The 19,427-nt window shown below is 59.8% G+C and overlaps 1 protein-coding gene across 1 annotated transcript; it reads left to right on the forward strand.

Moving 5' to 3' along the window:
• The first annotated feature begins 137 nt into the window (after window positions 1-137).
• On the forward strand, window positions 138-17,664 carry COL9A2 (collagen type IX alpha 2 chain). Its single transcript, XM_063418912.1, has 32 exons — window positions 138-273; window positions 3,508-3,582; window positions 4,865-4,900; window positions 4,986-5,048; window positions 5,995-6,048; window positions 6,558-6,593; window positions 6,732-6,755; window positions 6,884-6,937; window positions 7,140-7,193; window positions 7,382-7,429; window positions 7,552-7,608; window positions 8,252-8,305; window positions 8,951-9,004; window positions 9,526-9,579; window positions 10,216-10,269; window positions 10,347-10,400; window positions 10,536-10,589; window positions 10,779-10,832; window positions 11,014-11,067; window positions 11,405-11,449; window positions 11,618-11,671; window positions 11,937-11,990; window positions 12,114-12,167; window positions 13,238-13,309; window positions 13,391-13,426; window positions 13,588-13,632; window positions 13,758-13,790; window positions 14,470-14,616; window positions 15,208-15,262; window positions 15,823-16,011; window positions 16,135-16,212; window positions 16,724-17,664. The coding sequence occupies exons 1-32, from the start codon at window positions 202-204 to the stop codon at window positions 16,927-16,929; spliced, it is 2,073 nt and encodes a 690-aa protein (XP_063274982.1). The 5' UTR covers window positions 138-201; the 3' UTR covers window positions 16,930-17,664.
• The last annotated feature ends 1,763 nt before the right edge of the window (window positions 17,665-19,427 follow it).

The following is a 19,427-nucleotide window of genomic DNA, read 5'->3' on the forward strand; positions in this document are numbered from 1 at the left end:
GGGCGGGGACCTGCTCCATATTAATGAGCCCCTTCCTCCTCCTCCTCCTCCTCCTCCTCCTCCTCCTCCTCCTCCTCCTCCTCCTCCTCCTCCTCCTCCTCCTCCGCCCCCTGCCCGCCCGCTGTCCCGGTGCGCTGCGAGCCGGGGCCGCGGCCGCTCGGTGCCAGCCGCGCTCGGTGCCAGCCGCGCTCGGTGCCAGCCATGGCCCGTGTCACCCTCGTGTCGCAGCTCTGGCTCCTGCTCCAAGCGTCCTGCCTGTGCCTGGCGCAGCTCGTGAGTGCCGTGCGGGGATGGGGACGGAGAAGGGACGGAGAAGGGATGGACAGGGGATGGACACAGGGAAGGGACAGGGCAGGGACAGGGGATGGACAGGGCACGGACAGGGGATGGACAGGGGATGGACAGGGGATGGACACAGGGCACGGACAGGGGATGGACAGGGCACGGACAGGGGATGGACAGGGGATGGACAGGGGATGGACAGGGCACGGACAGGGGATGGACAGGGGATGGACACAGGGCACGGACAGGGCACGGACAGGGCACGGACAGGGGATGGACAGGGCACAGACAGGGCAGGGACAGGGGATGGACAGGGGATGGACAGGGCACGGACAGGGGATGGACAGGGGATGGACACAGGGCACGGACAGGGCACGGACAGGGCACGGACAGGGGATGGACAGGGCACGGACAGGGCACGGACAGGGGATGGACAGGGCACGGACAGGGCACGGACAGGGGATGGACAGGGGATGGACACAGGGCACGGACAGGGCACGGACAGGGCACGGACAGGGGATGGACAGGGCACGGACAGGGCACGGACAGGGCACGGAGAAGGGATGGACAGAGGGCACGGACAGGGCACAGACAGGGCATGGACAGGGGACATTCCCCGTCCCCACTCCCTCGCTCAGCACTTTGGATTTATTCCCCCCGCGCTTTCCCCTTTGCTTTTCCCAGGAATTCCCCCCGGGAGGGTGGGAACAGAGCCCCGACCCCTCTCCGTGCAGACTTGGAAAGTCGGGAGTTGTTTGCTGAATAAATTTGGGTTGATTTGCCCCCTGAGCAGCAGTGGGGGGCTCTGCCTGTCCCGCTGGATTTTTTGGGAAGTTCGCTGCTGCTCTCCCGGGATGTGCCGCAGGTCCGGACCGAGCAGGGCCGGGGGGCTCTGACCCTCCCGGGGTTGTCCCGGGGGTCCCCGGGGACTCTCCAGGCTCACCCAGGGCCAGGAGAAAATGGATCTGGAAAAGGGAATGTGAGCCCTGGAGAGGGGCAGGCAGTGCGATTCCACCCGGACAAACCCTCCTTGCTTTACAGCTGCAAAGTAACAAGAAATAAATCAGATTTTAGATGTTCGGGGAAGTTTTTCCATGTGGCTCCTGAGCTGTTGGAACCCGGGGTGGGCTCGTGGGGGCAGGGGAGCGGAGCAAGGGGGATGTGGGAATTTTGGGAACAAGGAACCCTTTGGAATTCGTTCCTCGGGCAGGACAAAGGTGCCATTCAGGGGCCATCCCAGGGATGTCGCTCCCTCCCCGGCTCAGGGGTTGATCCAGGGTGGTGCTGGGGCTCTCCTGTTGTGTACATGAACCAGCAGCACCTCTCAATCTACATTTATTCCTATATTTATCGTTAAAATTTATTTTTAATTAATATTTATTTATTTATTATTTTAAAATTTTTACCACTAAACATTAATATTTTACTGTTTATTTTCGCTTCTGTATTTATAAATATTTATTTAATTTCTTATTTAATATTTATTTTAATTTTTATTTAATTTTTATTTTAATTTTTATTTTAATTTTTAAATTTTTTTATTTTAATTTTTATTTTAATTTTTAAATTTACATTTTTTTTTACTCTTTAAATTGAATTTTAAAAAATTTTTTTAAACTATTTATTTCTTAAGCTAATATTTAAAAATATTTAATTTTTGAATCAATCCAGCCTGCAGGAGTGCAGCCCAGCTTCCAATTTCCAGGAACACCAGGGCTTCAGTCCGCAGCACTGGAATCTCCTCTTCCCCCCGAGCTCCCTGTTAGGATAACAGAGCTTTCTTTGCCGAGTCCTGTGCAAACCTCAAAGCCAGGATGGAGCTCCTGAATGGAGCTTTTGTGCAGAGCCCGGGAGCGGAGCCAGCCCGGCCCAGGGGAGCAGCACGGAGGGGCTGGGGGTGCCCACCCCACCCTGGGGCTCACCTCAGTCCTGCCAGCGCTCCCAGAAATGTCACTCGGAGCTGGGAGGGACCTTTGGACACCCTGTGCTGGCGGGGAGCGGCAGAAAAACGGGGATGGAGACGGGGTGGGAATGCTCAGAAATCCTGCTGGGTGCAGGCGGGAGCAGCAGGGAAAGAGGGAGCAGAGGTGGGGTAGAAATGTCACCCCTGGAGATCCCTGATCCGTCAGGGTGGAGGTCATGGATACCAGGGAAAGAGGGTAAAAATGTCATTCCATGGAGATCCCTGATCCGTCAGGGTGGAGGTCATGGACACCAGGGAAAGAGGGTCAAAATGTCATTCCCTGGAGATCCCTGATCCGTTGGGGCAGGAAATTCTTGGACACCAGGGAAAGAGGGAGCAGAGGTGGGGAAAAAATGTCACCCCTGGAGATCCCTGCTCCGTCAGGGTGGAGGTCATGGACACCAGGGAAAGAGGGTAAAAATGTCACCCCTGGAGATCCCTGATCCGTCAGGGTGGAGGTCATGGACACCAGGGAAAGAGGGAGCAGAAATGGGGTAAAAAATTTTCATCTCCTGGAGATCTCACTCTGTTAGGGCAGGAGATAATGGACACCAGGGAAAGAGGGTAAAAATGTCACCCCTGGAGATCCCTGCTCTGCTGGGGCAGGAGATCCATGGACACCAGGGAAAGAGGGCAAAAATGTCATTCCATGGAGATCCTTCTCCATCAGGGTAGGAGATCCTTGGACACCAGGGAAAGAGGGAGCAGAAATGGGGTAAAAATATCATTCTCTGGAGATCCCTGCTCTGTCAGGGTGGAGGCCATGGACACCAGGGAAAGAGGGAGCAGAAATGGGGTAAAAATGTCATTCCATGGAGATCCTTCTCCATCAGGGTAGGAGATCCTTGGACACCAGGGAAAGAGGGTAAAAATGTCACACCCTGGAGATCCCTGCTCTGTCAGGGTAGGAGATCCTTGGACACCAGGGAAAGAGGGTAAAAATGTCACACCCTGGAGATCCCTGCTCCGCTGGGGCAGGAGATCCTTGGACACCAGGGAAGGAGGGCTAAAACCGCTGCCATCACCCCATGGAGACCCCGCTGTGTTCCCCAAGGACACCAGGGCAGGAGATGGGAGAAACGGGATAGAAAAAGGCAGGAATGAGGAGCAGTGTGAGGAAACGTCCTGGATTTCCCCCTCCATGCCCTTGCCGGGGTACCCCTGACCCCGCGGGGTGTTCCCCATCCCAGCTCCCTGGGAGTGGATTCCTGGCACATTCCCACACATCCTGACGTGGATCCCGTCCCTTTTTCCCACCACAGCGAGGGCCACCAGGAGAGCCTGGCCCACGAGGGCCCCCCGGTCCCCCAGGAGTGCCGGGAGCCGACGGCATCGACGTGAGTGCCCGGGAACGTGTGGGGAGGGAGGGAGGGCACAAAAGGGACACTGTGAGGGCCACGGGGCCACCGTGCTGCTCCTGCTCCTGATTCAGGGCAGGCAGAGCAGCCCCAGCTCGGCACAGGAGGCTGCACCCCAAATCCAGCTCGGGAGTGGGGGCCTGGATTGGTTTTTGGGGGATGCAGGATGGGGAGGTTGGGGTGCAGAGGTGCCCAGTGAAGGGGGGACAGGGACAGTGACAGTGACATCCCAGTGGGGTTCCTGCAGAGGGGTGTGGGTGGGGATGGTGGCTCTGGATGCTCCAAGGGTTGTGGAATGGGGGCCCCAACAGGGGGGAGCCCTGTGAAAGAGCCCTTTCTCCAGGATGTGGGGTTATTTTAGTGTTATTTATACCCAGAGCGGCCGCAGCGCTTTGGAAACCTCATCAAAGCCTCACAAACCCCTTCAAACCCTCACAAACCCCATCAAACCCTCACAAACCCCATAAAAACCCTCACAAACCCCATCAAACCCTCACAAACCCCATAAAAACCCTCACAAAACTTCAACAAAACCCTTTCAAACCCCCATCAAACCCTCAGAACCCCCCAAAAAACCCTCACAACCCCCCTCTCACAAAATCCCTGTAAAACCCTCACAAACCCCATCAAACCCTCAGAAACCCCAACAAAACCCTCACAAACCCCTTCCAACCCTCACAAAACCCCTTCCAACCCTCACAAAACCCTTCCAACCCTCACAAAACCCCTTCCAACCCTCACAAAACCCTTCCAACCCTCACAAAACCCCTTCCAACCCTCACAAAACCCTTCCAACCCTCACAAAACCCCTTCCAACCCTCACAAAACCCCTTCCAACCCTCACAAAGCCCTTCAAACCCTCACAAACCCCTTCCAACCCTCACAAAACCCCTTCCAACCCTCACAAAGCCCTTCAAACCCTCACAAACCCCTTCAAACCCTCACAGACTCCTTCAAACCCTCTCAAAACCCCAACAAAACCCTCACAAAACCCTTCCAACCCTCACAAAACCCCATCAAACCCTCACAAACCCCTTCAAACCCTCACAAACCCCTTCAAACCCTCACAAACCCCTTCAAACCCTCTCAAAACCCCAATAAAACCCTCTCAAAACCCCAACCCGCCCTTCCCCGCACCCTCCTGCCCCGCCTGTGGGACCCAGCACCCCCCTCCTGCCCTAGGGCTGGGGCAGGGTCCCCATCCCCTCCGTGGGGTGAGGGACCCCTGTCCCACCTTGTCCCCTTTGTCCCCTCTCCGCAGGGTGACAAAGGCCCCGCCGGAGCCCCCGGTTCCCCGGTGAGTACCCGCCCCTCCCTCGGTGACCCTGCTCCTTCCAGAGGGGCCCATCCCGAGCTGATCCCACTTTTTTTGTCTTTCCCAGGGTGTCAAGGGCGAGCCTGGAGCCCCCGGTCCGGATGGACCCGCAGGGAAGCCGGGCATTGATGTGAGCACTGTCCCCTGTCCCCTCGGGGTGTCCCTGCCCTCGGGGGGGTCACAGCATCCCCGGGGTCTGTCACACCTAAAAACGGGCCCAAATCCCTTTGGGCAGGAGCTGAAAGCGCCTTGGGAATCCCAAATGAGCTCGGGAAGAGCTTCTGCCACCCCTTCCCACCTTGGGAATCCCAAATGAGCTCGGGAAGAGCTTCTGCCACCCCTTCCCACCTTGGGAATCCCAAATGAGCTCGGGAAGAGCTTCTGCCACCCTTTTGCACCTTTGGGATCCCAGCAGAACTTTTGCTACCCCTTCCCACTTTTGGGATCTCAGCAGAGCTCAGGAAGAGTTTCTGTCCCCCCTTCCCACCTCGGAAATACCAGATGAGCTTGGGAAGAGTTTTTGCCACCCTTTTGCACCTTTGGAATCCTAAATGAACTCAGGAAGAGCTTTTGCCACCCTTTTGCACCTTTGGGATCCCAGCAGAACTTCTGCCACCCCTTCCCACCTTGGGAATCCCAAATGAGCTCAGGAATTGCTTCTTCCACCCCTCCCACCTCTGGGATCCCATCAGAGCCCCTCTTTGTGTCCCCCAGGATGAATCTGAAGCGATTCTGTGTCTCCTGCTGTCCCCACTTCCTTGGCAGCCGTGGGGTGGCACCGGTGGCTTTGCCACTGTCCCCTCCTTGGCACAGAGGTGGTGGCAGGAAGGGGACGGAGCTGCCACCTCGCCCTGCCTGTCCCCAGGTCCCCTGGGTGGGGTCTCAGGGGTGCCGGGGGAGGTTTGGGTGGGCTCAGGGACGGGGGGAGCTCCCCACGTGTCCCTGCCAGGGCTGGATGTGCCCAGGGTGGGGGGACCCCGTGAGATTCCACCCTCCTGATGGGCTCAGCCCAGCCAGAATTCCCGGCTGGAGAGCAGGAGGGACGGGAATAACTCCCTGTGTGTCTTCCCTTGCAGGGCCTGACGGGAGCCAAGGGGGAGCCAGGACCCATCGGCAGGGCAGGGGTTAAAGTGAGTGAGGGGCAGCGCCGGGATCCCACATTCCCGGGATCCCTCATTCACAGGATCCCACCTTCCCAATTCCCACCTTCCCAATTCCCACCTTCCCAATTCCCACCTTCCCAGTTTCCCATCTTCCCAGTTTCCCACCTTCCCAGTTTCCCACCTTTCCAAATTCTCACCTTCCCAAGTTCCCACCTTCCCAAGCTCCCATCATCCCAATTTCTCACCATCCTAATTTCTCACCATCCCAATTTCCCACCTTTCCAAATTCCCACCTTCCCAGTTTCCCACCTTCCCAATTTCCCACCTTCCCAGTTTCCCACCTTCCCAGTTTCCCACCTCCCCAGGCTCCCCCTTCCCCTCCGGGCCCAGCCTGGGGCCCTCCCCTCCCTCTGGAAGGGATCCGTGGATTCAGGATCCGCCTGATGCAGTTTTTGTCCCTGGGGCTGATCCCGGGAGGGGGAATTGGAGCAGATCCTCCTTTTCCAGCTGCTGACTCTCCTCTTGTGTCCCGGCAGGGCCAGCCCGGACTCCCGGGGCCACCGGGGCTCCCTGTGAGTATCTGCTGCACCCATGGGTGGGGTGGGCACCCCCAAACCCCCCTGCTCCATCCTCGGTGGGAATCACCCTCCTCGGGGCAGGAATTCGGGGGGATTTGGGGAATTTGAACCAATTCTTGCTTTTTGTTGCAGGGTCCTTCGCTGCCGGGACCCCCCGTAAGTGCTGGGCTGGGATGGGGTCCGGGATCCTGCTGGGAATTGTGCAGGAGGGGAGGGATCGGGAGGGGAGCTCTGTCATTCCATGGATTCCATGATTCCATGGATTTCTCTCCCTTCTCCCTAAGGGGCTCCCGGGCCAGGTTGGACTTCCCGGGGAGATCGGGGTGCCGGGACCCAAGGTGAGGAGTCAGGAGGGGGCACGGAAAAACCTCCCCCCTTCCAGCAGGAGCTGCTTCCCTGCCCTCCAGGGCTCCTGGGGTGACCAGGGATGATCCCAAAACAGCGGGAATGGAGCTTCCCCCCATTCCTGCTGGGACATCCCGGCTCTCCGGGTCTCCACCTCCCCATCCCAAATTCTCCTTTCCTGCCCTTCCTTCCCAGGGTGACCCCGGACCCGACGGCCCCAGGGGTCCCCCAGGCCCCCCAGGGAAACCCGTGAGTATCTCCCAGCCCCCTCCAGGAGGGAGAAGCTTTCCCCAGGCTCATCCCGAGGACTGGGGCTGGAATTTGGGCTCTGGCTCTCACCCCCACCCCGTTCCCTGCTCCCTGCTCCTGTAAAACCATGGAATGCTTTGCCATGGAGATGATTTCCAGGAAATCATGGATGGTTTCCTTCCCTGCAGGGCCTCCCGGGACACCTCCAAGGCCTGGAAGGCAGCGCTGATTTCCTGGTGAGAGCTGCCGTGACCTTGTCCCCTGCTGTGACCCGGGTGTCCCCTGGGTCCCACCTCCCTCTCCTCCCGGGATTCTCCAGGTCATTCCCAGCTCATCCTTGTCCTTGCTCTCCTCCCAGTGCCCCACCAGCTGCCCCCCGGGTCCCAAGGGCCCCCAGGGACTGCAGGGACTGAAGGTAAGGAAGTCCTGGAGCTGCCGTGGGGGGGAAAACGGGAATTGTCACCTGCAGGGTGTGGTGGAGGGAAGGATCCTTCCCTGGGATCTCCGGAGCGCCAGGACAGGGAGGCCTGGAGGAAAAGGGGCTGTGGGAAAGGTCCCTGTGGGTCCCCAGCCCCTTCCTGGGGGTGGCACCCTGTGCCAAAGCTCAAGAGACATCTGTGGGATTCTGAACATCCTCAAGGTCCCTGGTGGGGTTCTGAGCCACCCCCAATGTCCCCGGTGGGATTCTGAGTCCCTCATTGTCACCTGTGGGGTTCTGAGCTGCTCTCAATGTCCCCAGTGGGATTTTGAGCCACTCCCAATGTCCCCAATGGGATCTGAGCCACCCCCATTGTCCCCAGTGGGGTCTCCAAGTCCCTCTTTGTCACCTGTGGGGTTCTGAGCCACCCCCAATGTCCCCAATGGCATCTGAGTCACTCCCAATGTCCCCAGTGGGATTTTGAGCCATCCCCATTGTCACTTGTGGGATTTTGAGCTCCACCACGTCCCCCGCAGGCACCCCAGGGTGGGGTGTGGTGGCAGGGTGGCTCTGTGGGACGTGGCCCCCGAGATGGTGCCACCACCAGGGATTGTCCTCACGGTTTCCTCTCCCTCCTCAGGGACACAGAGGCCGCCCCGGAGCCCTCGGAGAGCCCGGAAAGCAGGGAGAGCCGGTGAGTGCTCCACTGGATCCCGGCTGGATCCCAGCTGGATCTCAGCTGGATCTCAGCTGGATCTCAGTAGGATCCCGGGAGGATCCTGGTAGAATCCCAGCAGGATCTCAATGGGATCTCAGCCAGATCCCAGCAGGATTTCAATGGGATCCCAGTGGGATCTCAGCCAGATCCCAGCAGGATCCCAGCAGGATCTCAGCTGGATCCAGGTGTGGCTGTCCCTGTGGGGCTGGACCCAGGGGAGGAGTTTTGGGAAGGGAAAGGAAGAAGGGAGAAAAGAGGAAAATGGGACAGCAAGGTGGGGATGGGACCCCAGGGTGGGATTGGGACGCGAAGGTGGGATTGGGACACCAGGGTGGGGATGGGACCCCAGGGTGGGAATGGGACACCAGGGTGGGGGTGGGACACCAGGGTGGGAATGGGACACCAGGGTGGGACTGGGACAGCAGGGTGGGATTGGGACAGCAGGGTGGGGGTGGGACACCAGGGTGGGATTGGGACCTGAGGGTGGGATTGGGACAGCAGGGTGGCCTTCCTGTGGTGGCTGTGTCCCCTGTCCCCATCCCGTGCTGAGTGAGGGCTGTGGTGTCCCCAGGGTGCTCTGTCCCCCTGTCACCCCAACTTTCCCTTTTCTCTCCCTGCCAGGGCCCCAAGGGGGACGTTGGTGCCTCTGGAGAACAAGGAGTGCCAGGCCCTCCGGTAAATCCTTCACTCCTCTTCTCCTCTGTGCCCCAAGGAGCCGGGGGTGGCCTCTTTGTCCTTGTCCCCACACGCCAGGGAGGTGACACCGGCGTGTTCCCGCTCCCAGCAAAGCCTTCATCCCATCCCTCTCCCCCTGGAGAGCCCCACGGGCACCTGGGTTGTTCCCAGGGATAATTTGGGATAAATCCCTGCTGTCCCCTGAGTCCCCCTCGAAATGAAAGCCCCTGGAATTCTCGGAGCACTTTGAAGATGAAAAGCAATTACTGGGCTGAGCCCCGCACGCCAGGAAAGGGCAAAGCTGCTTTGAAGCCCAGAGCCTGGCACGGGGAGGCGGCTCTGGTTTGGAGTTATGGAACTGACAGCTGGAAAAGCACCTGGTGGGAGCCTCTGGAATTAGGAGGGACTGGAATTCCTCGTGTTTGGGGTCGGGTTCTGCTGTAATTGCTGCTTCCCCCTGGGCTGTTCTCGTTTTTTAATTTTTTTCCCAGCTAAATTGGCTGTGGTTTCCTTCCCTGCAGGGACCTCAGGGCCTCAGGGGCTATCCTGGCCCGGCAGGACCCAAGGGTGAGACGGTGAGTGCGGGGGGCACCCCTGGGTCCGGGATGGGGGCTGCAGATCCCAGGGAGAGCCCTCCCAGCAGCTCCCTCCTGTGCTGGGCTGTCCCAAGGGTGCTCCCTCTGGACTGGGGTGTCCCAAGGGTGCTCCCTCTGGACTGGGCTGTCCCAAGGGTGCTCCCTCTGGACTGGGCAGTCCCAAGGGTGCTCCCTCCCATCCTGGACGGTCCCAAGGGTGCTCCCTCCTGTGCTGGGCTGTCCCAGGGGTACTCCCTCTGGACTGGGTGGTCCCAAGGGTGCTCCCTCTGGACTGGGCAGTCCCAAGGGTGCTCTCTCTGGACTGGGTGGTCCCAGGGGTGCTCCCTCCTGTGCTGAGCTGTCCCAAGGGTGCTCCCTCCCGTGCTGGGTGGTCCCAAGGGTGCTCCCTCTGGACTGGGTGGTCCCAAGGGTGCTCCCTCTGGACTGGGTGGTCCCAAGGGTGCTCCCTCCCGTGCTGGCCTGTCCCAAGGGTGCTCCCTCCCGTGCTGGGTGGTCCCAAGGGTGCTCCATCCCGTCCTGGGTGGTCCCAAGGGTGCTCCCTCCCGTGCTGGGCGGTCCCAAGGGTGCTCCCTCTGGACTGGGGTGGGAATTGGCCTTTCCACGCTCTCTTTGCAGGGTCCTGCAGGCTACAAGGGCATGGTCGGGAGCATCGGAGCGGCGGGGCGGCCGGTGGGTGCCCCCTCACCCCTGGGTGCTCTGGGAGCCCACTTGGCCCTGCTCAATCCTCATTTCCCTCTCTCCTCCAGGGCAGGGAAGGCCCCAAGGGACCACCTGGGGACCCTGGTGACAAGGGAGAGCCGGTAGGTGACACCCCCAGTGCCAGTGTCCCCTTTGCCCCACCTTGGCACCGTTCCCATGTGGAAAGGGACATCTCTGTCCCCCAGCTCTGTCCCCTGCGCCAGCAGGACACTGCCACTTGTCCCCTCCTGCTCTAGGGTGGCCGTGGCATCAGGGGACCCCAGGGTGACATTGGCCCCAAGGGGGAGAATGTGAGTACAGCTGGTGGCACCTGTGCCCTGCCTGGGCACCAGCCCCTTGTCCCTGGTGGTGCCACTGTGTGTCCTTGTCCCCTCCAGCACGGTCCTGGAGTGTCCCTTTCCCTTCCCACTTTTTTTTTTGTCCCCTTTGAGTCCCTTTGAGGTGTCACACCCGAGGGAGTCACTCCTCCCCCTCCTCAGGGTCTCCCGGGCATCGATGGCAAGGATGGCACCCCGGGCATCCCGGGAGTGAAGGTGAGAGAGGTGGCAGTGCCACCCGCTGTGCTGGGGACAGCGGGGGTGGCAAAGGGAATCACGGCCCATGGCACGGCAGCTCCTGGCCACGGGGTCACAGCAGTGTCCCCCCCTTGGGCAGGAGTCCCCTGCCACCCCAGGGGCACCCCAGGGCTGGTGACACCCCCTCTGTCACTCGCAGGGTGGCACGGGACAGGCCGGACGCCCAGGAACGCCGGGACACCGGGGACAAGCTGTGAGTGCAGGACCCCCACCTGTCCCCTGAGGGGTGACACCCTGTGCCAGACCCAGCACTGTCCCCGTGGGGACACTGAGCTGTGCCCAGGGGTGACACCCTGTGCCAGGGCCAGCACCCCACGGGGACACTGAGCTGTCCCCTGAGGGGTGACACCCTGTGCCAGGGCCAGCACTGTCACCGTGGGGACACTGAGCTGTGCCCAGGGGTGACACCCTGTGCCAGGGCCAGCACCCTGCGGGGACACTGATCTGTCCCCTGAGGGGTGACACCCTGTGCCAGGCCCAGCACTGTCCCCGTGGGGACACTGAGCTGTGCCCGGGCTTTGTTTCCTTAGGGATTGCCGGGCCAGCCGGGAAGCAAAGGTGGCCCAGGTGACAAGGTGGGTGACACCTCTGAGCATCCACCCCGCGGCTCTTGTCCCCTCCCTGTCCCCGTGTCCCCTCCGTGTCCCCCTGTCCCCTCCCTGTCCCCGTGTCCCCTCCGTGTCCCAGTGTCCCCTCCGTGTCCCCTCCCCGTCCCCCTGACCCCCTTGTCTCTCCCTCCACAGGGTGAAGCGGGTCCTCGGGGCCACCCCGGTGCCACCGGTGCCCCAGGGCAGCTCGTAAGTACGGAGATGTCCCCGTGTCCCTGCCGGGGACAGCCTCGGCGCTCATCTCTCTCTTTTTTCCCTTTTTTCCCTTTTTCCTGCAAGACAAAAGCAGAATCCTCGCCCCGGGAATCCCCCGAGGTGGCTGCTGCTGTCACCACCCCGCAGCGGGGACAGGGACAGGGACAGGGACAGGGACAGGGACAGGGACAGGGCCACCCCTCCCGGGGCAGGACGAGCTGAGCCCCGTCCTTGGGGGATTTTTCTCTCCCGTTTTTAGGGCGAGCCCGGACCTCGGGGTGAGCAGGGCCCGCAGGGCGTCCCCGGGCTGAAGGTGAGCGGGGACACCGCGGGGACACTGCGGGGACAGCGCGGGGACAGCGCGGGGACAGCGCGGGGACACCGCGGGGTGTGGCAGTGCCAGGGGGGCTGGCCCTGACCCCGCTCCTTCCCGCAGGGTGACAGGGGCGAGCGTGGCCTCGTGGGGCCCCCCGGCGAGCAGGGCAGAGCGGTGAGTTGTCCCCAAAGGCGGTGAGTTGTCCCCAAAGGCGGTGAGTTGTCCCCAAAGCCAGGCTGGGACACGGGACATGCTCGGAGCTGTCCCCAGAGCTGATCAGGGACATGGGGGATGCTCTGAGTTGTCCCCAAAGCCGCTCTGGGACACAGGGAATGCTCTGAGTTGTCCCCAAATCTGGGCTGGGACATGGGGAATGCTCTGAGTTGTCCCCAGATCCCAGATGCCCTGAATTGTCCCCAAAGCCCCAAAGACACAGAGAATGCTCTGAGTTGTCCCTAAATCTGGTGAATTGTCCCCAGAGCTGCACTGAGACATGGGGAATGCTCAGAGTTGTCCCCAAAGCCACTCTGGGACACAGAACGTGCTCTGAGTTGTCCCCAAAGCCAGGCTGGGACATAGGGAATGCTCTGAGTTGTCCCCAAAGTCAGTGAGTGTCCCCAAAGCCACTCTGGAACACAGGACATGCTCTGAGTTGTCCCCAGATTCACTCTGGAACACAGGACATGCTCTGAGTTGTCCCCAAATCTGGGCTGGGACACAGGGAATGCTCTGAGTTGTCCCCAGATCCAGGCTGGACCTGGGCACGCTCAGCCTGGGCTGGGGGATGCTGAGCCCGGCCCAGCAGGACTCAGCCCAACCTGAGCCCGGCTCAGCAGGACTCAGCCCAACCTGAGCCCGGCTCAGCAGGACTCAGCCCAACCTGAGCCCGGGGTCAGCCCCGTGCCTGCGCTGCTGCTGAGGGATTAGGGAATAACTCCGGGATTAATGGGACCCCAGCCGGGCCAGGAATTTCCTCCCATCCCAGGAGGGCGGGGAGGCCGCCCAGCCCCTCTCCAGAGCTTGCCTGCACTGGAGAAACAGCCAAAATTAATTATTTCTGGTGCTTTTCCTGGGGCAGGAATGCATCCCTGGGAGATCACCGCTCTTGGTGTGGCTTCTCCATCGTTTCATGCCCTGTCCCCCCTCAGAGCTGGGATTTGGGATCAGCTGCAGAATTCCCTGATGGGAAAAGGGCTTTCCATTTCCTCCTCTCACTCATTTTCCCACATTCCTTGGATTTCCAGGGGCCGAAGGGTGAGCAGGGCCCACCAGGCGTCCCAGGACCCCAAGGCCTGCCTGGAGTCAAAGGAGACAAGGTGACAGCCCTGGGGACAGCGAGGTGGCCTTGCGGGGGCTCTGCTCTGAGCTGGGCTGATCCCGCTTTTCCCTTTTTCCAGGGCTCTCCAGGGAAAACCGGCCCCAAAGGCAGCATTGTGAGTACAGCCCAGGCTGTGGCAGGGCTTTAACAGAGCCGGGTTTAACAGAGCCGAGTTTAACAGAGCTGGGTTTAACACTGGCTCCAGGCGCTTTCTCCATGAATTCCCCCCTCATCCCACTTTGGGAATGTTCCCATCCCTCCTTGCCTTCCCTTTAGGGAGATCCCGGCGTCCACGGCCTGGCAGGGCTCAAGGGAGAGAAGGTGAGTACTTCCAGAAGGTTCCTGGGAATGCTGGGGGATCCCGTCCCGTGCTGGGAATTCAATCCCAGCCCATCCCGAAATTCCTGCTGTCTCCTCATTTCCTTCCCCGTGTCCTCTGTTCCCAGGGGGAATCAGGAGAGCCAGGACCCAAGGGACAGGTGAGTGAGGGGGTTTGGGACCGAGGGGGCCCCGAAACGTGGGAGGATTTGTGGGATCCTGCTGGATCCCTGGAGCTGCCGGGATCCTGCTGGATCCCTGGAGCTGCCGGGATCCTGCTGGATCCCTGGAGCTGCCGGGTGCTGAGGGAATATTTTCCCTGGAGATGGGAGGCAGTGACCACGACCAGCCCTGGATTCAGGCTCAGCTCCTCTTTGGGGTTAAACCCTGGAGTCAGGCTCAGTCCCAGTTTTGGGAATTCAGCCGTGAATTCAGGCTCAGCCTCTGGACTCAGCCCTGGATTCAGACCCAGGCCCAGTTTTTGGGATCTAGCCCTAGATTCAGGCTCAGCCCCAATTTTTGGAATCCAGCCCTGATTTCAGGCTCAGCCCCATTTTGGGTCCAGCCCTGGATTCAGGCTCAGCCCAAATTTCTGGGATCCAGCCCTGGATTCAGCCCCAGCCCCCAATTTTTGGGTCCAGCCCTGGATTCAGGCTCAGCCCCAGTTTAGGATCCAGACTCAGATTCATCCCCAGCCCAAATTTTTGGGATGCAGCCCCATCCCCATTTGGGATCCAGCCCTGCCTGTGTTTTTAGGGAGATTTTGGCCTCTCTTTGTGCAGCCCCCGTGCTCAGCCCAGCCTCAGCCCCTCATGCCCCCCCTCTCCATCCCTCCTCCAGCAAGGCATCCAGGGAGACCTCGGCTTTCCCGGCCCCTCGGGGGATGCAGGAGCTCCGGGAATTCGGGGCTATCCCGGCCCGCCGGGCCCGCGGGGGCTGGTGGGGGAGCGCGGGGTGCCGGGCATGCCGGGCCCGCGGGGCACAGCCGTGAGTATCCCGATCCCTCATCCCGATCCCTCATCCCGATCCCTCATCTCTATCCCACACCCTGATCCCGCATCCCGACCCCACATCCCGATCCCACATCCCGGTCCCACATCCCGATCCCACATCCTGGTCCCACATCCCAGTCCCACACCCTGATCCCACATCCTGATCCTGCATCCCGATCCCACATCCTGATCCCACATCCCGACCCCACACCCCTCCCCATGCCCGCAGCTGCTCGGCCCTGCAGGAGCTGCCTCTCCTTCCCTCCCCATTCCTCTGGGGAGGAGCTGGGAGGGCTGGGATCCCGCCTTCCCGGGCAGGAATTCCCTTTCCCATCCATGAACCATCCCCACATAAACCAGCCAGCGCAGGGATTTGCAGGGTTGGGATTTTTCCCTAAAATCTTCACTTTGGGCTCAAATGCCGTGTGTGGGGTGCACGGAGCAAGCAGAGCGTGGACTGGGAGAGGACGGGGAGGAGCAGGGTGGGAAGGTGACCTGGGATGCAGGGAGGGCATCGGGATCTGGGCTGGGATTTGGGAATGGCTCTGGGAGGGGACAGAAGGAGCGAAATTCCCTGTGCTGGCAGGGCCGGGATGCTGGGGACCAGCACATCGTGGACGTGGTGCTGAAGATGCTGCAAGGTGAGGGCTGAGCAGGGCCACCACATCCCATGGATCCTGTGGATCCCATGGATCCCATCCCATGAATCCTGTAGATACCATCCCATGGATCCTGTGGATCCTATGGATCCCGTGGATCCCATCCCCTGGATCCCATCAATCCCTTCCCATGGACCCCCTGGGTCCCACCCCATGGATCCAGTGGATCCCATCCTGTGGATCCCATCAATCCCATCCCATGGGTGTCACAGATCCCATCGATCCCATCCTATATATCCCATCCCATGGATCCCATCGATCCCATCCAATGGATCCCATCCTGTGGATCCCATAGATCCCACACCACAGATCCTGTGGATCCCATCCCATTGATCCCATCCCATGGATCCCACACCACAGATCCTGTAGATCCCATCCTGTGGATCCCATTTCATGGTTCCCATTGATCCCATCCTGTGGATCCCATCCCATGGATCCTGTGGGTCCCACCCCATGGATCCCATGGATCCCATGGGTCCCATCCCGTGGGTCCCACCCCCTGGATCCCGTGGATCCCATGCCGGCCCCTCTCTGCCCCACAGAGCAGCTGGCAGAGGTGGCCGTGAGCGCCAAGAGAGCCGCCCTGGGCGGGGTCGGGGCCACGGGACCCCCCGGCCCCCCCGGCCCCCCAGGGCCCCCCGGTGAGCAGGGTCCCCACGGCCCCATGGGACCCCGAGGTGCCCCCGGAATCCTGGGAGCTGCCGGGCAGATCGGGAATGCTGGACCCAAAGGTGGGTGGTACAAACCGTCCCGGGGGTGGCACTGCCACACTTGTCCCCATCCCTGAGCGGGGCAGCGCCTCCTCCCCCATCCCGGCTCTCCATGGGTCCCTTCCCTCTTTTCCGTACCCACAGGGAAGAGAGGAGAGAAGGGTGAGAGGGGAGAAGTTGGCCATGGTCACCCGGGAATGCCGGGTCCTCCAGGGATCCCAGGTGAGCTCCTCCCACCTGGATCATCCTTCCCTTCCTTCCTCCCCATCTCTGCCACCTCTTTCCCGCTCCCTGGAATTGCTCTGCCCACACCCCTCGCCCTCACCAGCATTCCCAAACTCCAATCCCTGTTTCTGGAGGCTCAGTGCCCCAACTCAACCCAACCCAACCCAACAAAACCCAACTCAACTCAACCCAACAAAACCCAACCCAACCCAACAAAACCCAACTCAACTCAATTCAACCCAACAAAATCCAACCCAACCAAACCCAGCTCAACTCAGCCCAACTCAACCCAGCCCAACTCAACCCAGCCAATCCAACTTAACCCAACAAAACCCAACCCAACCAAACCCAACTCAACCCAACTCAACTCAACCCAACCCAACCCAACCCAGCTCAACCTGACTCAACCAACTCAACTCAATCCAACTCAACCCAACAAACCCCAACCCAACCAAACCCAACTCAACCCCACCCATCCTGGTCTCTGAAGATCCCCTTCCCATTCCAGGTCTCCCTGGCATCCCTGGCCACGCTCTGGATGGCAAGCCGGGCGAGCGGGGCGTGCCGGGCGCCCCGGGCGAGGCGGGGAAGCCGGGCTTGCCGGGCCCGCCGGGATTCCCGGGGTTCTGCGAGCCGGCCGCGTGCCTGGGCGCCTCGGCGTACGCGGCCGCGCGCCTGACGGAGCCGGGCAGCGTCAAGGGCCCCCTGTACTGAGGGGTTCCCCATGGGATAAAATCCAAAAATCCATCCCCACAGAGACCACGGCACTGCAATTCCATGGGGGGCAGCTCCCAACATTTTCCCAGTTCTTGGGAATGCCGGGATGAGGGAAAACACGGCCCTGGGAAGGTTTTGGGGTGGGAACACGCCACCAGTACAATTTGGGAATAAAGAATCCCCCCCAAATCCTGTTTCCATCCATGGGGTTCCAAACCTGCTCCCTGTGCCCTTTCCCTCCCAAAAATAAATTGGAATAAATTTTCTAAACCCCTCTCCCTGTGATGTTTGAAGGAGCTCATGGAAATTCCCTTTTTATCCTTCCTTTTTTTTTTTTTTTTAACTGGAATTTTTCCCTCTCTCTGCTCAAATCCTGGTTTGATTATTTAAGAGAATTCCCAGGTCCAACTTGGTCACTCCCAGAGCTGTAAATCTTTGTAAAATAGGGATAAAAATAAGAATATTTTATAACTGTGACGAGGAAAACACCAACTTTTGGAAAAAAATGGACAATAAAACCAAGCTGGATTCTTAATAGCTGGAATGATTTGTGGATTTCTTTGGATCAAAGCAAGGCCGTGGTGGGGTACGGAATTTTGAGGGATGAAGTTCATCCCATAAGGAAACAGCTTGGATGCCATTCCAGAGAGATTGGAGCCCACGTGTGGGGATGGAACAGCTGGAAAACATCCAAAGCCTGTCCCGAATCCCAAAAATCCCTGGCGGGAGAGGGGCAGGAACAGCCTGGCTGAGCCTCCCTTGCCGGAGAGACTCATCCCGGTCCTTCTCCCTGGAATTCCCGAGGAATTCCCAATCCCGCTCCAGCTGTGCCGCACATCTGGGCCACATCCCGGCTCTTCCTGCCTTTTCTTTTCCCCACGAGAGGGAGCTGCCAGCCCGTGGAATTCGCTTTTCCAGCCCGGCGTATTCCCGATAAACGCGGCTTTCCTTCTGGAAGGGGCTGGAGCATCATCCCGCGGGGCTGGGCTGAGCTCCCGGCTTCTCTTTGGGGGGAAAAAGGGAAAATTCCCTTCTTTTAAATCCTTCTCACTTTTGGGATGGACGTGGAAGGGCTGGGAGGGGCTGGGAGCTGAGTTTTGGTCCTGGAGCAGGGAAAAGGCACTTCCAGGTGGGATCAGGGGCTGAATTTTGGTCCTGGAGCAGGAAAAGGAGTTTCCAGGTGGGATCAGGGAAAAGCAACTTCCCAGGACAGAGCCTGGAAAAGCTCTGCTGTGCCCGTGCAGCATCCCGGGCATCCAGGAGGATTCAGGAATCCTCCTGGGATGGGACGGGAATTTGGGACGGGAATTTGGGACGGGAATTTGGGACGGGAATTTGGGACGGGAATTTGGGACGGGAATTTGGGACGGGAATTTGGGACGGGAATTTGGGACGGGAATTTGGGACGGGAATTTGGGACGGGAATTTGGGATGAGCTCCAGCACATCCAAGGACGCTGCTCCAGCTGATCCCGCTGCTTCCAGGGCCAGCACAGCTTCCCAAAAAACGCAGAGGGCAGCGCTGAGGGAGCTCCGCCTTGGCCAGCGGCAGCTTTGACCTTCCTGATCCATCCCGGGAGGCGCCGGGAGCTGGGAATGCAGAGCCTGGCAAAGGCGGCGTCTGGGAAGACTCAAAAGATCGGGAATTCATTAAAATTCCGGGAAGCAGCTGTCTGGAGCTCCTGCCTCGCTCCCTCCCACCTGCTCGTGCCTCTGGGTTCTCCTGGGAGCCAGCCCAGCCCTGTCACCTCAGCTGATCCCTGCTCCAGACAAACCTCGGGAGCCAAACCAGGGCCAGGCGCGGCCTCTCCTCCAAGCAAAAATTGGAAGTGGAATCTTTCCAAATTATTCCAAGGGCTTTAAGAATCGGCTCCCGGAGCCACAAAATCCCCGGGAATACGGAGGGGAGGAGCAGAGCGTCCCGCCCGCCTGATGGGATGGGAAGGGCAAAAGGGAAAGGGAATCCAGGAATTCCTTTGGGATCGCACCGGTTCGTCCTCCAGACCTGAGACCCCCCGGAGGGGCTTTCCTTTGCTTCCCGGCTCCTTGGAAAGCTGTGGGGAAAGAGGAAAGGAGGAATTGAGATAAACGATAGCCTGGGATAATTAAATTAAATTAAATGGCAGGGCCACCTTCAACCATCCCAAGTAGTTCCAACCTGGCCTTGGACTCTTCCAGGGATGCGGCAGCCACGGTTTCCCTGGGAAATCCATCCCATCCCACTCCCAGGAAGGATTTTTTCCCCAAAAATCCCATCTAAAGCACCTTTTCCCCAAAAAGCACCGTGTCCCCCTCGGTTCTCGCTCACCCACCCTGAAATCCCACCTGACATTCCCGTGGCCATGAATAATTCAGGAGTAGCAGGAAAAGTTTCCCGGGGCTGCGGCGTTGATGAGCCCAAATCACCTGGAGGGGGTGAAGATGAGCTAATCACCGTTTGTTCTCTCTCGATAGCTGATTAACCGCTAATTAGAATATTAAACAAGGGCTTCAATA

Source organism: Prinia subflava, chromosome 24 (genome assembly GCF_021018805.1).
Source record: "Prinia subflava isolate CZ2003 ecotype Zambia chromosome 24, Cam_Psub_1.2, whole genome shotgun sequence".
NCBI classification, from domain to species: domain Eukaryota; kingdom Metazoa; phylum Chordata; class Aves; order Passeriformes; family Cisticolidae; genus Prinia; species Prinia subflava.